General features: G+C 33.9%; 1 protein-coding gene and 1 pseudogene across 1 annotated transcript; both read left to right on the top strand.

The window, feature by feature from the left end:
• Positions 1-2,358: 2,358 nt before the first annotated feature.
• LOC139900023 (UDP-sugar pyrophosphorylase-like) lies at positions 2,359-8,631 on the top strand (annotated as a pseudogene).
• Positions 8,632-15,559: 6,928 nt separating this feature from the next.
• LOC139900022 (uncharacterized) lies at positions 15,560-15,922 on the top strand. The gene has a single exon (XM_071882836.1). The coding sequence runs from the start codon at positions 15,560-15,562 to the stop codon at positions 15,920-15,922; it is 363 nt and encodes a 120-aa protein (XP_071738937.1).
• The last annotated feature ends 406 nt before the right edge of the window (positions 15,923-16,328 follow it).

The following is a 16,328-nucleotide window of genomic DNA, read 5'->3' as shown; positions in this document are numbered from 1 at the left end:
GTACTACCCACCCGTTAAAATATTTTCATCATTAACAGTTTGTACGAATGAAATTTTTAATTACAATCTTTATGAAAATATATTTGCATATATATTTTCTTCGGAGGTAACTATGAATTTAATGAGTCAATAAAATATTCAACTCATTTGATTTATCGTTATTACTAGATTACATAATCTCCAAAACATTAGAGATTACATAATCGTCATGTCGAACGAAGAACGATACGTAAAGAAGAGGTAATCGGTGTAGAATGATATGTAGAACAAAGATCATATTCGAAGTTCAGATGATGATGTTGAGGTACGTGGTGCGGATGTGATTGTTGGTGGTGGTAATGATACGGTTGGTGTTGATGCTGATGATGTCGTTGACGTCGATGATGCTACTGGTACTGAAGATTGCGAGGTTGATGTTGTTAACGGTACTGGTTATGCTGCTGGTGCTGCTGCTGGTGTTTGTAACCTTCGCACCGTGTTCTCCAAAGCCGTCACACGAGCGCGAAGTTCGTTAATTTCTGCTAGTACACCAGGATGATTGGCGGTTGGAGTGAGCGAATGAACAAGATCCGAAATATGGGATAGGATATAATCGTGACGAGATACTCAAGAAATGAGAGAGAAAATGGTTTCTCGAACAGGTTCGCCAGTAAGTGCTTCAGGTTCGTCGCCAATGGGGCAATTCGGTGGGTGAAAGGGATCACCTTCTTCTTGTCTCCAATAATTTAGTATACTACGAACCCATCCCCAATTCATCCAGAATAGATGATAAGAAATTGGTTGATCCATTCCAGTGACGCTGCCTTCGGAGCCCGAATGGAAATCCATATCAGCGTAGCTGTCGGAGTCGGAGGAATTCGAACTGGACGCGGAGTTCATCTTGTACAGTCGGGGAAATGAATTTTTGGTTTGGAATAGATTATAGGAGTTGGGTTTGGTATTCTTCAATACATAATTTACATATGTATTTATAATACTCAAAATCCCGTGAATTACGGAGAATCTTTGAAATTCGTCAGGCAATGTCTATAGCAACAGATACGCTAGGATACGAATTTTGTCTATACACTATCGATGCACCAAATGCAGTAAGACGTGTCTAGACTTAAGAATACTAAGCAGGCAATTCTTAAGGATGATAAGCAGATGATTTTCGACTAGATATGATAAGCAAAACTTTTGACATGTAGACACGGTCAAAGTCCAGACTCACTAATGCATCCTAACAACTACCAGTTAGACACACTAATGCAAGGCCTGGTTCGCTAAGAACCTGGCTCTGATACCACATGAGACGACCCGACCCAATCCATAGGGACGAATACAATAACATATGATAACATTGCGAGGTACTTGACCTCTATATGATACATTTTACAAACGTTGCATTTATTCTTAAAAGGAAAACTATCATTACATCAATATTTGACATTTTCGTCTAACATTTCATAATATCCAAATGACCTAATCTGTCATTTACTTATTTATATTCTCTATTGAACTCCAATGACTCGAATGCAACGTCTTTGTATCATGGCTTAAAAGGTCCCAAGTAGTATCCTTAACATGAGCTAATGCACAGCGGAAGACTTAATTCATACCTGAGAATAACATGCTTTAAAACGTCAACATAAAGTTGGTGAGATATATAGGTTTGATGCTAGCAGCGTTATAACAATGGAACACAAGATTTCATATATAAACATTTTAATAAAAATATTCTAAGTGGTTGAGCACTTGGTAACCATACTTAACATTTAATCACGTCGCATATTCCCTTTATTATGAAATCTTACTACACCGTACCAAGGTGTAGTCACGAAACGAAGTACTGTGCAACCGTTGAATACTGGTCGTCCAGTCCGGTTGGGGTTGTCAGGCCCGATAGATCTATCAACAGGATTCGCGTTTACAATACCGCTGTAAATATTAGTTACCAAGCTACAGGGAAGTATGCCAGTGGTACAACTCAACGTAGAATATATTTTTCAGTTACTTGTGTCCATAGCGTAAAACATAAAATACATGTATTCTCATCCCGAAATATTTAGAGTTTAAAAGTGGGACTATATACTCACTTTTGTCTTGAAGATATGTAATTTCGACTTGGTCTCCGAACCTATCCATATATAATATATCAATACCTTTTCTTTTTAAACAATCGTCACATATATATACTTATAATACTTTTAATACTTTTAATAATTCCTTAGTCCGTAGTTAGCAGTCCGATGTTAGTAATTCAATTTTAATGGTTCATATTTAGTTGTTTAATAAACCCCCAATGAAATAAATAAAATCCCCATCGTATATGTATTGGTCGAGATTAATCTTGACCCATGGTACCGGTGTTGTCAAATGACGTGTTGCGTACATAAAGTACCGGTGTTGTCAAATGACGTGTTGCGTACAATCATGGGATCTTATGATTAATCTTCTCGTATTGTTTACGGGTGATCCTGAACCATATAAAATTAAATTATGAGTACATATGTATAAAATATCATGTTACTTTAGGAAGATGTGATTTATTTAATTTTCTCCAATTATTTTCGTGGCTAAACTAGTCTTGGATATCCGATTTTGTTTTGGTCATAATTTCTTCGTTACAACTCCGTTTTCGTTGATTCAACTTTCCACTTCCTTGGATCGAGTCCCTCTTTAAGAATATGAACTGTAAATACCTTAGTTTGTATTCGAAATCATAGGTCATAGGTCAAATTTTGGTGAAACTTATGAAGTTAATCATTTTTGTTACAAAAACATCATTTAATGACCATTTTTCTAAAAATACTTATACTATGAATTAAATCATGAAATTTTTATGTGTTAACATATTCATAAGAAATATCATTTTTCCAGAATATAAACCTCCAATTCAAAGTTCAAGATGGTTTTTAATTATCCAACCCAAAACAGCCCCCGGTTGCACTCCGACGTCATAAAAACAGTTTTTTAAGGTATTCTTTGAAAAACCAAGTTATACCTTGTTAAATTAGCATATATTTAAGTTATATTACAGGTCTTGAAGTATTTTAAAAGTTAAGTTAGAAGGATCTATTTAGTTTGCAAACAAGTTTGAAATCATTCAAACTATGTTTTTGTTGTTAAAATTGTATACCATACAATAAGATAGCTATATATATATGAATCGAATAAGGTTATGAACAAAGTTACTACCTCAAGTTACTTGGACAAGATTGCTGTAAAAGAGGAGTAAAAACCTAGAACCAAAAGAGTGATGAAATTGGATGAAAGATTGGAAGCAACTTAAGACATAAACTTGAATTGAAAGTTGTATTTTTGTAGTGTTTTTGTTGATCTTTTTATGGTGGTGTTTAAGGTGATTCTTGAGAGGATTTTTGCTGGAGTTCTTAGAGAGACATGAGGCTAGTAAGTGTGTGTGTTTAGCTAGAGAAATGATGTTCCAAAAATTGAAAATGGATGCATGTATTTATGGTGGTGTAAAAGGTGTATAAATTTGTAATTTTGTGAAAAGATCTTTTAATCATGTGAAATTGTCATACTAAATAACAAAAGTAGTTACCTTATACATAAGGCATGAACAAGGGCTGGTTGGTGGTGATTTGATGTGTATATACCAATAGTAAATACGTATAGAAGCTAGGTATGATACGAGTACATATACTCTAGATATACGTATAGAAATCTTGTGAAAAATGGAATGAGGATTCAAATATAGCTATCTTTTGTGAATATACTTATATTGTTTTATGTATTTAAGTCTTTAAAAGTGATTAAATACATTATATATACGATATATGTATAAACATTATAGGTCGTAAGTATTTATGTCAAATAACGTTACGTATAGTTATCGTTTTGAAAGCTTAAGTTAGTAGTTTCAAAATATACTTATAACTTATTGTTATTAATACAAAATGAGATATTTAAACATCCTTAAATCATGTTAAATATGTATATATACATATATATACACAAACGTATAATTAACATATATTGTATAGTTCGTGATATCATCGGTCAAACTAGACGGTTAAACGTTATGTAAAACTCTTTTCAAAATCATAAATCTCAACAATTTAGATTGCTTATCATGTTGGTAAGTTTTAATTTATGTAAATATTAATCTTATAAGTGTAAAACGATCGGAAAAATCCGGGTCGTTACAATATAACTCATTGTTAATATACCTAGTGAGATACTTTCTTATCATAATATCATGTTAACTATATATATATATATATATATATATATATATATATATATATATATATATATATATATATATATATATAACATCATATAATTTTTACAAGTTTTAACGTTCGTGAATCGCCGGTCAACTTGGGTGGTCAATTGTCTACATGAAACTCATTTCAAATAATCAAGTCTTAATAAGTTTGATTGCTTAACATGTTGAAAACATTTAATCATGTAAATATCAATTTCATTTAATATATAAATATATAAAAATGGAAAAGTTTGGGTCACTACAGAAGTGAGCTCAACTTAACTACTAGATACACTCGATATGGACTTGAAATTAAGCCTACTTAGGGACCCGAGCTGGATACTAAGCCCATCTATTTCAGCGGCGGACCCAATTGGTCCATTAACAGTAACCGAACCATCTTGATTGTCAACATGCCCATTCGGCCCGTTAACAGGGACTGAACTTTTAGGCGTAAAACAAGAAACATAAGCATTCTCAGTCAACAAAATTGGAGCAGTAGACAATGAGGATTTCATAAAAACATTAACTTTCTCCATGGCATCACCAACTTGGGAGGAATACTAAGGGATTGATTTCATTAGCGACCTCTACACGCTCTTCAAACAAGATTGAAAAAGCTCCAATTGTGACCACGAAACGATTTGTAAATTCCAATAGTTTGATCTCAAACGTGTTATGAAGAATACGAGGTCAACTAGATATGTCGGTGAGTTCCAACAGACGTTACATTTTGAACTCCTTATCATTGATATTAATGTCGACCAAACCGTTAAGAAGAAGAAGAAGAAGAAGCTATATGGATCACCTCACCAAATAGCTTGACTATTTCTTCCACGTTTTCCTTAAAGGTGTAGGTTATCGAAACGCCCAAAATTTCGATCCACGCAAATCTAAAAAATGAAGCAGCGATCTCTGACAAAGGACAAATCAACAAATAATCCTTCGACTTAGAAGTAATGATATTATTGAAGCTAACTTCATCACCGCATACTAACACTCATCCAAACGGGCCGAATGTACATATATTCGCGACATGGGCTTTGCAAGATATCAAAAAACGGTACAAATACCAAAGGTAATCAACAATCAAAGGTTACACTCCCATATGAGGAGGTCATGAGTTCGATCCGGGATGCAAAATATTTCCTTTGAAATTACACACCCATTTCATTTTTGAACCTCTTTTTACCACACGATGTCGGTATGAATTTGCATGTTAAGTCACGAGGGGCGGTTTGGGAAATGATTAGATGAGTGGGGTTTCCTAGATTTGAATGAAGGCTAAGATGAGAACCAAATTGATGAGAATCAAACTTCTCAACTCTTTTGATTCAAGATCCGTTTTTATATTCAACAAGTAGCAGTCTCTGTCATAGTTTGTAATTAGTGTTATTATCATCAGTATTAAAATAAAATAAGAGGGCTTCTTCAACAGTGAATTCAGCCATTGATAGACTTATATCATTCTATCTCCTCACCGGGTACCTATATTTGTATAATTGATTTATTTATGTTACTTAGTATATCATTTTTAATTTAAAAACATAGAGCTTGGAAAGATGTTATTGGAAATGGGTCAGGGTCATTTGTTCGAACTTTGGTCTGAACCTGGTGTTGATGATAAAAGATCGTTGCTTTTTCAAGTAAATTTGTTAATATATCTTGTTAATTTATTTATTTTTAGCATCCTTTTCGGTCGCTTTAGTCTGTTGATCATAACTGCTACTTGTGTTACATATGACATTTAGTTAGTTATTTTGGGTAGCTATTCTTGATCATGCTGCATTTGTTCTTGTTGCAGGAGGGCTTGGTTGGATATAATGGAATAACCGTTTTTATGCCAATTATAACTAATTATCAAATCAAAATTGGGATTTTAAACATTTGTTTAAAATTTGTTCTTGTTTGAACTTTTACTCGTGAGGGTTTGTTTACTGGAACTTGTTTCTTACAGTATTACATCGAGTCCATATTGTTCTTATCTGAAACTAGCTACTAGCAGGCTGAAGGTTGAGTTTTGGAAAATTTTATTTAATAAAAACATAAATGTATCATGTTCTATAAATGAGGTAATGTTGTTAATTATAAAATGTAGTTGAATGCCAAAGAGATGTAACCTTAGTGATAATGACATCAGATAATACACGTGAACTTACGATACATCTGCTGGAATCAAATGCTTATTTTGGCATTAAACCTTCATAAGTTAAATTTCTGAAACAGGTAATGTTGGCTCATTATTTGTACTCGTTACAATAGTTAAAAGGTGTTGCAACTCACCCTAACTGTTTTCCAGGAAAAAGTTGCCTGCTTGGCTGATAATGATGCCAGGCTTGCTTTAGACCCGAGCAACGAGTATAGAGTACATGTTACATACATTCAAATTGATCAAATTCTTATTAGATTATTACACTTACTTTTCATTTTCCAATAATTAACTCTGTTGTTGTCTATTAGACAAAACCTCATGGCCATGGTGATGTTCATGCTTTTCTTTATTCAAGTGGTCTTCGTAAATAATGGTATGTAAACTCTCTTATTTATTGTTTTTTATTTTTATCTGCGTATGTGTTTGTGTATGATTTAGCCATTTAGGGTCTCATTATTTTGTATCTCAACTCTCACGTTGTATAGCTTATACTCCGTATTCCTTTGATGGTATTTAACATGATAACATGGCTAAATAGTTTCCTGAACTCGACTTTTTATCTATGAATCTATCGAAAAAAATGTTACGCATGAAAGATGCTGGTTTGAGATGGGATATATTTTTCTAAGATACAAATGGGCTTCTTTTCAAGGTTGGCCTAGAATGGTCTTATAATTGGTCTTCACATGGACAATAATTTGAAATATAGCTTTAATTGTGTTCTCCATTTTAGGCTATTCCCTGCAGCATTAGAAGTTGGTGCCTCTAAAGAATACCAAGTTAATTCTATAATTAGTATCTCGAGAGGCCAAAGAAGCTATCGGAGGCATTACTAAGTTTACTCATACAGATGGTAAATTGCATTTACCCCTGTATTTACAGCTTTTCAATGTATTTTTATATCTAATATATATGATATCCAGGGAGGAAAATGGTGATCAATGTGGAATACAATCAAATTGATCCACTGACTAAAGTAACAGGTTATCCTGATGGTGACTCCAATTGCGAAACTGGCTATTCTCCATACACATGAAACATAAACCAAGTAAGATATATACCATCTCAAATTATTTAATCATATGCACATAGATACGGTTGTTATATCAAAGGAAAAGCATATAATCACACAACTTGATTCGGTGTTGGATACAAGCCAAGCTATAGTTGTGATACCTGCTATGTCTCATTATGAGGGGTGCACCTTACTTAAATGGATGTCTAATGTCTTAAGGCCATTAACATTCCTATTTTTAAAATAATATTTTACTTGCTTTCGATAACCATGTCACTGTTAACTTGGAGTATTATTAATAAATTGATGTCATGAATGCCAATACTCAATATAAATAGATAACAACTAAAACCTAATGGGCCCTTATAGAGATGGGCTTACAAAGCATAAATATAACAATAATAATGATAATAACAATATCGGCTAACATCCCCCCGCAGTTGGAGCGGGAGCTGAGCGAACGCTCAAACTAGTACTGAACTCATCAAAAAGAACAGTAGGAAGGCCTTTGGTAAAGATGTCGGCATACTGATATATACAATTTTTGTGTCTTCAATGTTTATAAACGGTGGGTTCGACAAGTAGATTTAATTGAAATATTGATATATAAAATGGATTGAAAATAAATACAAACCGATGAAAATATTGATGATGAATTTTGTTGATGCTGCAGCAGTGCGGCCGATTGAGAATTTTGGGTAATTAGGTTAAGGCTCTTGATACCATGTTAACTTGGAGTATTATTAATAAATTGATGTCATGAATGCCAATACTCAATATAAATAGATAACAACTAAAACCTAATGGGCCCTTATAGAGATGGGCTTACAAAGCATAAATATAACAATAATAATGATAATAACAATATCGGCTAACAGTCACATGCTTTATGTTTTCATGGATATGCAACATATATGTGTGTGATTGTAGTAGTTTTAAAATACGTTTCTTTTTTTCTTGGAAACAAAGCTTAGAATGGAACAAAAGTGGTTCAACAGATTTGATTCCTGTTTGTTGTACTATAGGTTGTACTATGTAACAACCTCTTAACTTTCTCAACAACCTCTTGTAATTTTCTGATTTTGTTTTATTTTGTGAAGGTTCTAGAACTTGACTCCTCTATAAGAAGAGGCTGCTAGAATGTAAAATGGCAGATTTGATGAATATGACTTTTTATTTGCTCCATATCTTTATTTATAGGTTATACTCTCTGTTTTTGTGGTGTTATGCAAGTTAAGTGCTATGTAAAATGCGGGTCAAAGTGGAAGGTTCTATGAGTTATAATGGCTGGACAATGGAAGGTTCTATGAGTTATAATGGCTGGACAATAGAAATCAGGCAAATTTCGTATGAAGCCATGAAGGTTAGTTTTCTTGGGATTTTTTATATAGGTGTTCATTTTTTTCTTCTTTCAAATTTATATTTGTTTGTAACTAATTTTGATTAAGAGATTATATGTCTGGTTTGATTATATGGGCCATGAACACTTCATGAACACTTGATTTTAATGGTACTTGTAGACTAACCTAGTATCTCTAGGTTTATATATAAAACCATGTAGACTAACCTAGTATCTCTAGGTTTATATATAAAACCATAGCGGGAGATATTAGTTAAGCATATTTTTATACTTATAAGGAACCAATATGTTCTTTCTCTATCCAATGTGGGATGGGATATAACATATACTACCACCCACTATAATATGGAGTATTATAATCACTCAACATTGAGAATCAATTATTATAGAGAAAAACATGAATGTATAATTAGCACAAAATTAATTACCTGGTATATGTTTTCATAAAATTTCACCGCTACCGTCGTTACAATTATCGTTATTCCCATTACGGTTGTTCATGCTATCTTCAAGCCAAATATAAGAAGTTCTCAACTTCTTCCGGAATTCTTACATGTTGAAATATATACAAATACAAATTTTACAAATAATTAAGAAATGAATGAATCGTGAGTAATAATAAAATTAAAATATCATGTTAAATAGTTAATGAATAAACAAATTTACCTGAAACATCATCTAACATATATACTTACGGCATCCGGTCACGTTACAACCTCTAACAGTTTCATTTCTATTAGGTTCATATTCTCACCACAATCGATACCGTCAAACGTACTAAGAAATTGTTTTACCCATATTCAAGATTCTTTCATGTTGAAATATATACAAATTAAGAAATGATCAATGAATTGATAAAAGAATATATTTCGACATCAAAGAATTTTGAAAGATGTTCAAACAATTTCTTAGTATGTTTGATGGTATCGGATGTGACGATAACATGAAGGCTAATGGAGATGGTGGATGATGTAACGAGACCGGTAGCGATAAGTGTCTGTTAGACGTTAGATGACGTTTCACTAAAATTTGTTTATGTATTAATTGTTTAAAAGTCTATTTTAATTTTATTATTTTTATATTACCCTCTCATTTCTTAATTATTTGTATTTGAATATATTCAATATGTGAGGATTTCGAAAGAAGTTGAAAGAACTTACGTTTGACGTGATTAGTGGTGGCGATAATGAGAACGTCGGTAATGGAACAACGGAAATTGTAACAACGATGGAAGGTCGATTTTTATGGATACATATATACCAAATAATTATAGATGGATTTATCAACTACCCGATAAATCTAACAACTTGAATCCTCACTTCTTCATAGCTCTCATTACCAACTCGGTTCCTGACACAAATGTAGCCAAAACCAATGTTAACACCATTAGGCGTCAACTTTTATCGCGGTCCATCAAGATTTCAATCAACTTTCGTGACTACAGCTTGTGTTCTTTGACCGGTCACATCTACACGTTGAGACATCCATGATGCACTCGTCGATTATATGATCGTCAAAATCTGCTCATATATGTCCGTCGGTTGACCATTCAACAGAACACGAGAAATTCCAGGAAAGTGATAAAATATTTCAAGTTACATGATCATTTTCCTCAATTCAAATGATAAAATATTTCAAGTTGCAAAACCTAAATATGAACTTAAACCACGTGTTACATGTACGGATTCATCGTTTAACTCGTTAGAAACAAAATTGCCCCAGTGTTTGGTCATGTCGATTGGAGTGAAAATGTTTCGACCTTCTTTCTCCGGTGTGTCAAGAATGTTCTGAAATGGTTGCCGATTGATACGCCTCCCTAGAGCCTTTTGCGGTTTCACACCAGAGGCGTATTACTCCGCGAGCGTTTCAGAATTTTCTGGACACACTTGATATTGATAAAGAAGGTCGTAATATTTTCACTCCAATCGATGTGACCGAACTTTAGGGATAATTTGGTTTCAACATGTATAAACAGTGAATCCGTACATGTAACACAGGGTTTAGGTTCATATTTTGTTTTTGCAACTTGAAATATTTTACCATATGAATTGAGATAAATAATCACTCAACACAGGGCTTAGGTTGATACTGGTTTTGCTAACTTTGTTTTTGACAATCAAAGCCAACGTAGTGTGGGATATACCCTTTCCGTTTCCAGTAGTCTCATCAGTTGTTGTTGTCTTTATATCATATTTGATTCGCCAGTAGCAACAATCTTAGCGGTGGATGATGGTGGTTGAGAGCGCCTGAACCAACCTTATGAACCACGGAAGAGTATTCATCGCTGGCGGATGAGCTGTAGGTACTTTTTGATGCGCTTCGGTTGGTGTCTACGAGAACTATCTTAGAGAAAAACGTAGATGATTGATTTAGAGATGGAAGAAAATTAAATGTTGAATATACATATTTATAACTGAGTTTTAATAGCAGGTTCCTGCTACAAGAAACCCAAATTTGTTCTCAAACATCTCACATAACAAAAATGAGGGCGAATCTCCCGGAAATAAATGATTGCAATCCTCTGCTAACGGTGTTTTCGAGGACTAAATGAGGGCTAAGATGCAAATGAAAAATGATGGCAGTGGTGTTACGAATCAAAATTCTCAAATCTTTTTAATTCAACATCCGATTTTATCTTCAAGTAGCAGTCCGTTTAATATTGGTTAGTGTTATCATCATTAAAAGTAAAACCTCTCCTCACCAGGTACCCACATCTCCTCATTTTTTTATTTAAAAAGATAGAGTTTGGAAAGATGTTACTGGAAATGGGTCGGTCTGAATGGGATGTGTTTTAAATGTCTTCTCATTGGTAAAAGTTTTGTCCAAGTATTGTATAACACAAATAAACAAAAATTAAATTCGAAGTTAAAAAATAAAGACTCTCAAAAGTCAAAACATGTAACTTATTTTTGACAAAGGGAGTATTATAGTTGGTGGTACTATAAGTATATACGGTAGAGATTTAGTCGATGATTATCTCGAAGTGCTTACCTAATGTTATGAAAAAGATCAATGATAAACTTACGTAAGTGAGCTTATCAATTTGTGACTATCAGCAGATTCAAAAGCTTGAAAGAATCCAATTGATGGATTCACACCATCTGCTGTAATAAGTTTGGCACAATTGAAGATTTCCAGCCTACAATCTAGAAGCTCACCTTCTAGATATTCAAAGTAGGCAACCTTGACAACTCATATGGAAGTAGCAAAGTTGATGACGATGACGGCCGCCAACGTTCTCCGTTCACACCATTCCACCGCCATAGAATTTTTACTATAAATAGAGGTGCAAACCTCAGTTGTAAATTATCCTAAATCACTCAGAGAAGTGTAATCACAACCTAGAGAGTGTGTGTGAGTTTTGAGAGTTTTTTTTTTGTAAAAGTTTTGTAATACTCTGTAAATCTATTCTTGTGAGTAATAGAGTTGTTTTTCTCTCAAATTTATATCTCCCAACGTCCAGGCGATCCCCTCTTCCTAACAAGTGGTATCAAGAGCTTGGTTAGAGACGTTGGTTGAGTTTTTGAGTCTTCTGAAGTTTTCTCAAAATTCAATTTTGAGTGTACCATTGGATTCGTCTCGTCGAACCGAGTCCAACGCAAAAAATGGCGACTTAAACGGAGATATAACGAGCCCAGAAAACGCAGTCAAAGTTTGGTCAACTCGCCGGAATCTCGCCGGAGAAGACGACCGGTGCCGGAATTTTCGCCGGAAGTTAAAAAATAAAGACTCTCAAAAGTCAAAACATGTAACTTATTTTTGACAAAGGGAGTATTATAGTTGGTGGTACTATAAGTATATACGGTAGAGATTTAGTCGATGATTATCTCGAAGTGCTTACCTAATGTTATGAAAAAGATCAATAATAAACTTACGTAAGTGAGCTTATCAATTTGTGACTATCAGCAGATTCAAAAGCTTGAAAGAATCCAATTGATGGATTCACACCATCTGCTGTAATAAGTTTGGCACTTTGTTAGGTTCTGGGGTATATATTTTGTAGGTTCCATTAGGGGAAGTTTTGACTTGTGGTGATGATAACTTTATACAATATGAGGTTGATGTGAAGGGGAGAATGTTACTTGTAAAATGTAGGTGAATGCCAAAGAGTTGTACCATCAGTTACGTGCTTTTCAATCCAAAAATACAGAAAATACATTCTCTCTAATACCTTAGATTCGATTGTCCTTGCCTGCAATCGAATGCGTTCTTGTCTTATCCCAATTTGAATTTCGTGATAGCCGAGGCTGGTAGGGTCCAAATACTAATTTGGGAATTTGGATTTCACGATTCAAGAACCAATCGAATTATCAATTACAACCTTATTTTCCAACAGTTCATGCTCTTCTTCTATATTGAAGTGGTCTTCTTAAAGAATAGTATGTAAATCCACTAATTTATTGTTTTTATTGGCGTACGCATGTATGTATATATTTTACGATCTCAATGATTTGTATCATGACTCTCATGTTGTATAACTTATATTCCTTTGATGCCATAACACACAATAACATATTAACATGGCTAACTAGTTTCCCGAACTTGAGTACTTTAAAGTTAATTTTATAACAGTTAAAATTTGCTCTTAAAGCGATTAAATTCATTTATGAATCTACTAAAACAGGAGTGGAGGCATGATTTTAAATAATTGGGGTCACAAAATAATATCGACATATATCAACTATCAACTATAATAGTTTAATTCACAAGCTATTACTATATTAACTACAAACAAAATAATCAAGATACATTTCGAAATTTTAATTGCTTCATTCGAAACGCTAGAAAGTGTCTTTTTATTAAACCAATAAGGCAATCATTCAAAAATTCCTCATGCATTGGACTACCCAAATCTAATTTTACAAGCTTCATTTTTAAAAATATATATGAATAAATAGAAGAGACATGTCTAAATAGCCGCACTCGAAGCCACAAAATTTCTGTCGAACTTGGACATTAATAACATCGCGAACCCGAAAGAGAGAAAGCGTTGCATTAAGATGAAGAAGAACTTGCTCCAAGAATACGGTGACTTAATTCAGTTGTCGGATGAAGACGACGAGCAGTAGTTTAAATTTTTAGGACTTTTTTAAAAAATAAAGTAAGTTTAGGTCGTCTTTTTATTTATTGTAATTTTCTATTTTTAGGACTTTTTTAATGTAATCGTATTTTTATTATTAATTTTAGCGTGTTTTATTAAATTAATTTGTTATTATAATTTCAAAATAATAATATAAATAATTAAACAAAATAAAATAAATACATGAAAAATGAAAAAGAAATAAAAAATACTCCACCCCTACCCAACAACACGCCACTCAGCACGCCACCCATTACACAGCAGTCTGGCAGCACGCTCATCAACCACCCAACCCTACCCAGCAACACACCAACACGCCTCGCAAGGTTAAAAATGGTCTTAGAAAAAGTACATGGTCTGCTAACTAAAATTGGGTTGTGGACTACAAATAAAAGGAATTATTCCTTAAATGTCACTTTTTTCTAACTTTTTTGCTTCAAAACCGAGAAATTTCTTTTCAGACAATTTGCCCGCACAAATCGCAAGGGCGCAAGGTGCATCTTTGCGATCTTGTTCTCCGGTGGAAGCAAGGACGCAAGGTGTCTCTTGTTTCTGCATGCATATCATAATTAATGTTTTTTTCAAACATTTCATCAAACACCTTACTTGCTCCTTAAGTGTTTAACGACATTGTCGAACCATGTACTTAAAAATGACTCGATTTTAGTTTTTGTTTTGGTTTTTGCACGTGTTACATCCAAAAAGATATGTTAAATGGATTGAAAATTGTTCAAGATATATTCTCATTAGAAGAGGAGGTAGTGCTTGGAATAGTTGGAGTGGTTGAAATAGTGCACGTAAGGTGTTTGATGAAATGTCTGAAGAAAACATTGATTATGATATGTAGGCAGGAGCAAGAGGCACCTTGCGTCCTTGCTCCCCGGTAAAAGCAAGGTCGCAAGAGGCACCTTGCGTCGCAAGGTCGCAAAGTGGCACATTGCGCCTTGTGCGGACGAATTGTCAACTATTTTTTATAGGTTAGTGAGGCAAAAAAGATAGAAAAAATGGATATTTAGGTGATAATTTCAAAATAAAAATGCCATCGGTGCACATAAGATTTTGGATGGAGTCACGTACACAAAATCTATTTTTTTACACTACCCACAGTACCCAATAGGTAACTCCGCCTCTACTGAAACGATGTTATGCATGAAAGATGCGGATTTGAGATGGACCTTGTTTTTCAAAGATACAAATAAAATGAGCTTCTTTTCAAGGTTTGCCCATATGATTGTAATAAAGGTGTATACAACATACCTGAAACTGAAGAAGAAGTACCAGCAGCATCAACACCTGCAGATGAAAAGTCAATGCATCAGGTCAACCAAATACAGAGACTACTGTCGGACTCGATTTCAGTTCAATACACCAAGCACTCGAAGTCTTTTATGCACTGCAAGAATATGTAGTTAGATTAGATAGCTCATTTAGACATGTGACTAATTTAATTGTAGAATAGTTTGTTAGAGTTCGTTAGAAGCGGTTATTAGATTAGGGCTAGTATAACTACCCGATTGTATTGTTGTTGTAATTAATTTTCCAATTAATGAAATTCTCAATTGAAATGTCATCTTCTCCATCTCTCAATTTCTCTTTATGGTATCAGAGCAGGTAAACCGTCGAGATTCCGGCCATCTTCTCCGGCTGAACTCCGGCGACATGCAACAGGAAATCAAAATCACAAAATTAATCAAATTCAATCAATCAATCAATCATTCACAAATCAAATTAACACAATGACGAACACAATTGATGATCTGATCAACACTACAGATACAAATTCAAACAATCATCCTCTCTACTTTCATCAGAATGATCATCCAGGACTCATTCTAATCTCAAAGAAGCTAACTGGATCAGAAAACTATGGAAGCTGGAAACGTTCAATGATGATAGCATTGAATGAAAAGAACAAGCTGAAAATTGTAACCAAAGAATACAGTGAACCGAGTAGAGATTCAAACCTAAGGCCACTCTGGGAGAGGAACAATGACATGATCATCTCCTGGATCTTGAACACAGTTACAGATGAGATCAGCAACAGTCTCAACTTTGTTGCATCAGGCCTATGGAGTGAACTTCAGGAACATTATTCATGAAGGACACATGATCTATCAATTAGCTAATGATATCTCACAACTAAAATAGAATAATTGTGCAATTGAAGTATATTACCACAAGCTGAAGGGTTTATATGATGAAACGGATGCTCTTGAATCACCATACATCTGCAATTGCACCTGTACATGTGAAAATGGAAGGTTAAATGGTGAAAGGGAGCAAAGGTGTGACGACCCGGAAATTTCCGATCAAATTTAAACTTAATCTTTATATGATTCCAACACGATAAACAAAGTCTATAATGTTGAGTCTCGAAAACTTTGGAACAGTTTACATAAATGCATTTACCCTTTTGACCATTTCCGACGATTCACGGACAATTTATTTGTAAATAGGTATATAATTAACCATATATATATATATATATATATATATATATATATA

Source organism: Rutidosis leptorrhynchoides, chromosome 3 (genome assembly GCF_046630445.1).
Source record: "Rutidosis leptorrhynchoides isolate AG116_Rl617_1_P2 chromosome 3, CSIRO_AGI_Rlap_v1, whole genome shotgun sequence".
NCBI classification, from domain to species: Eukaryota; Viridiplantae; Streptophyta; class Magnoliopsida; order Asterales; family Asteraceae; genus Rutidosis; species Rutidosis leptorrhynchoides.
The sequence above is the reverse complement of the archived record's forward strand: the minus strand, read 5'-3'. Positions and strand labels throughout refer to the sequence as shown.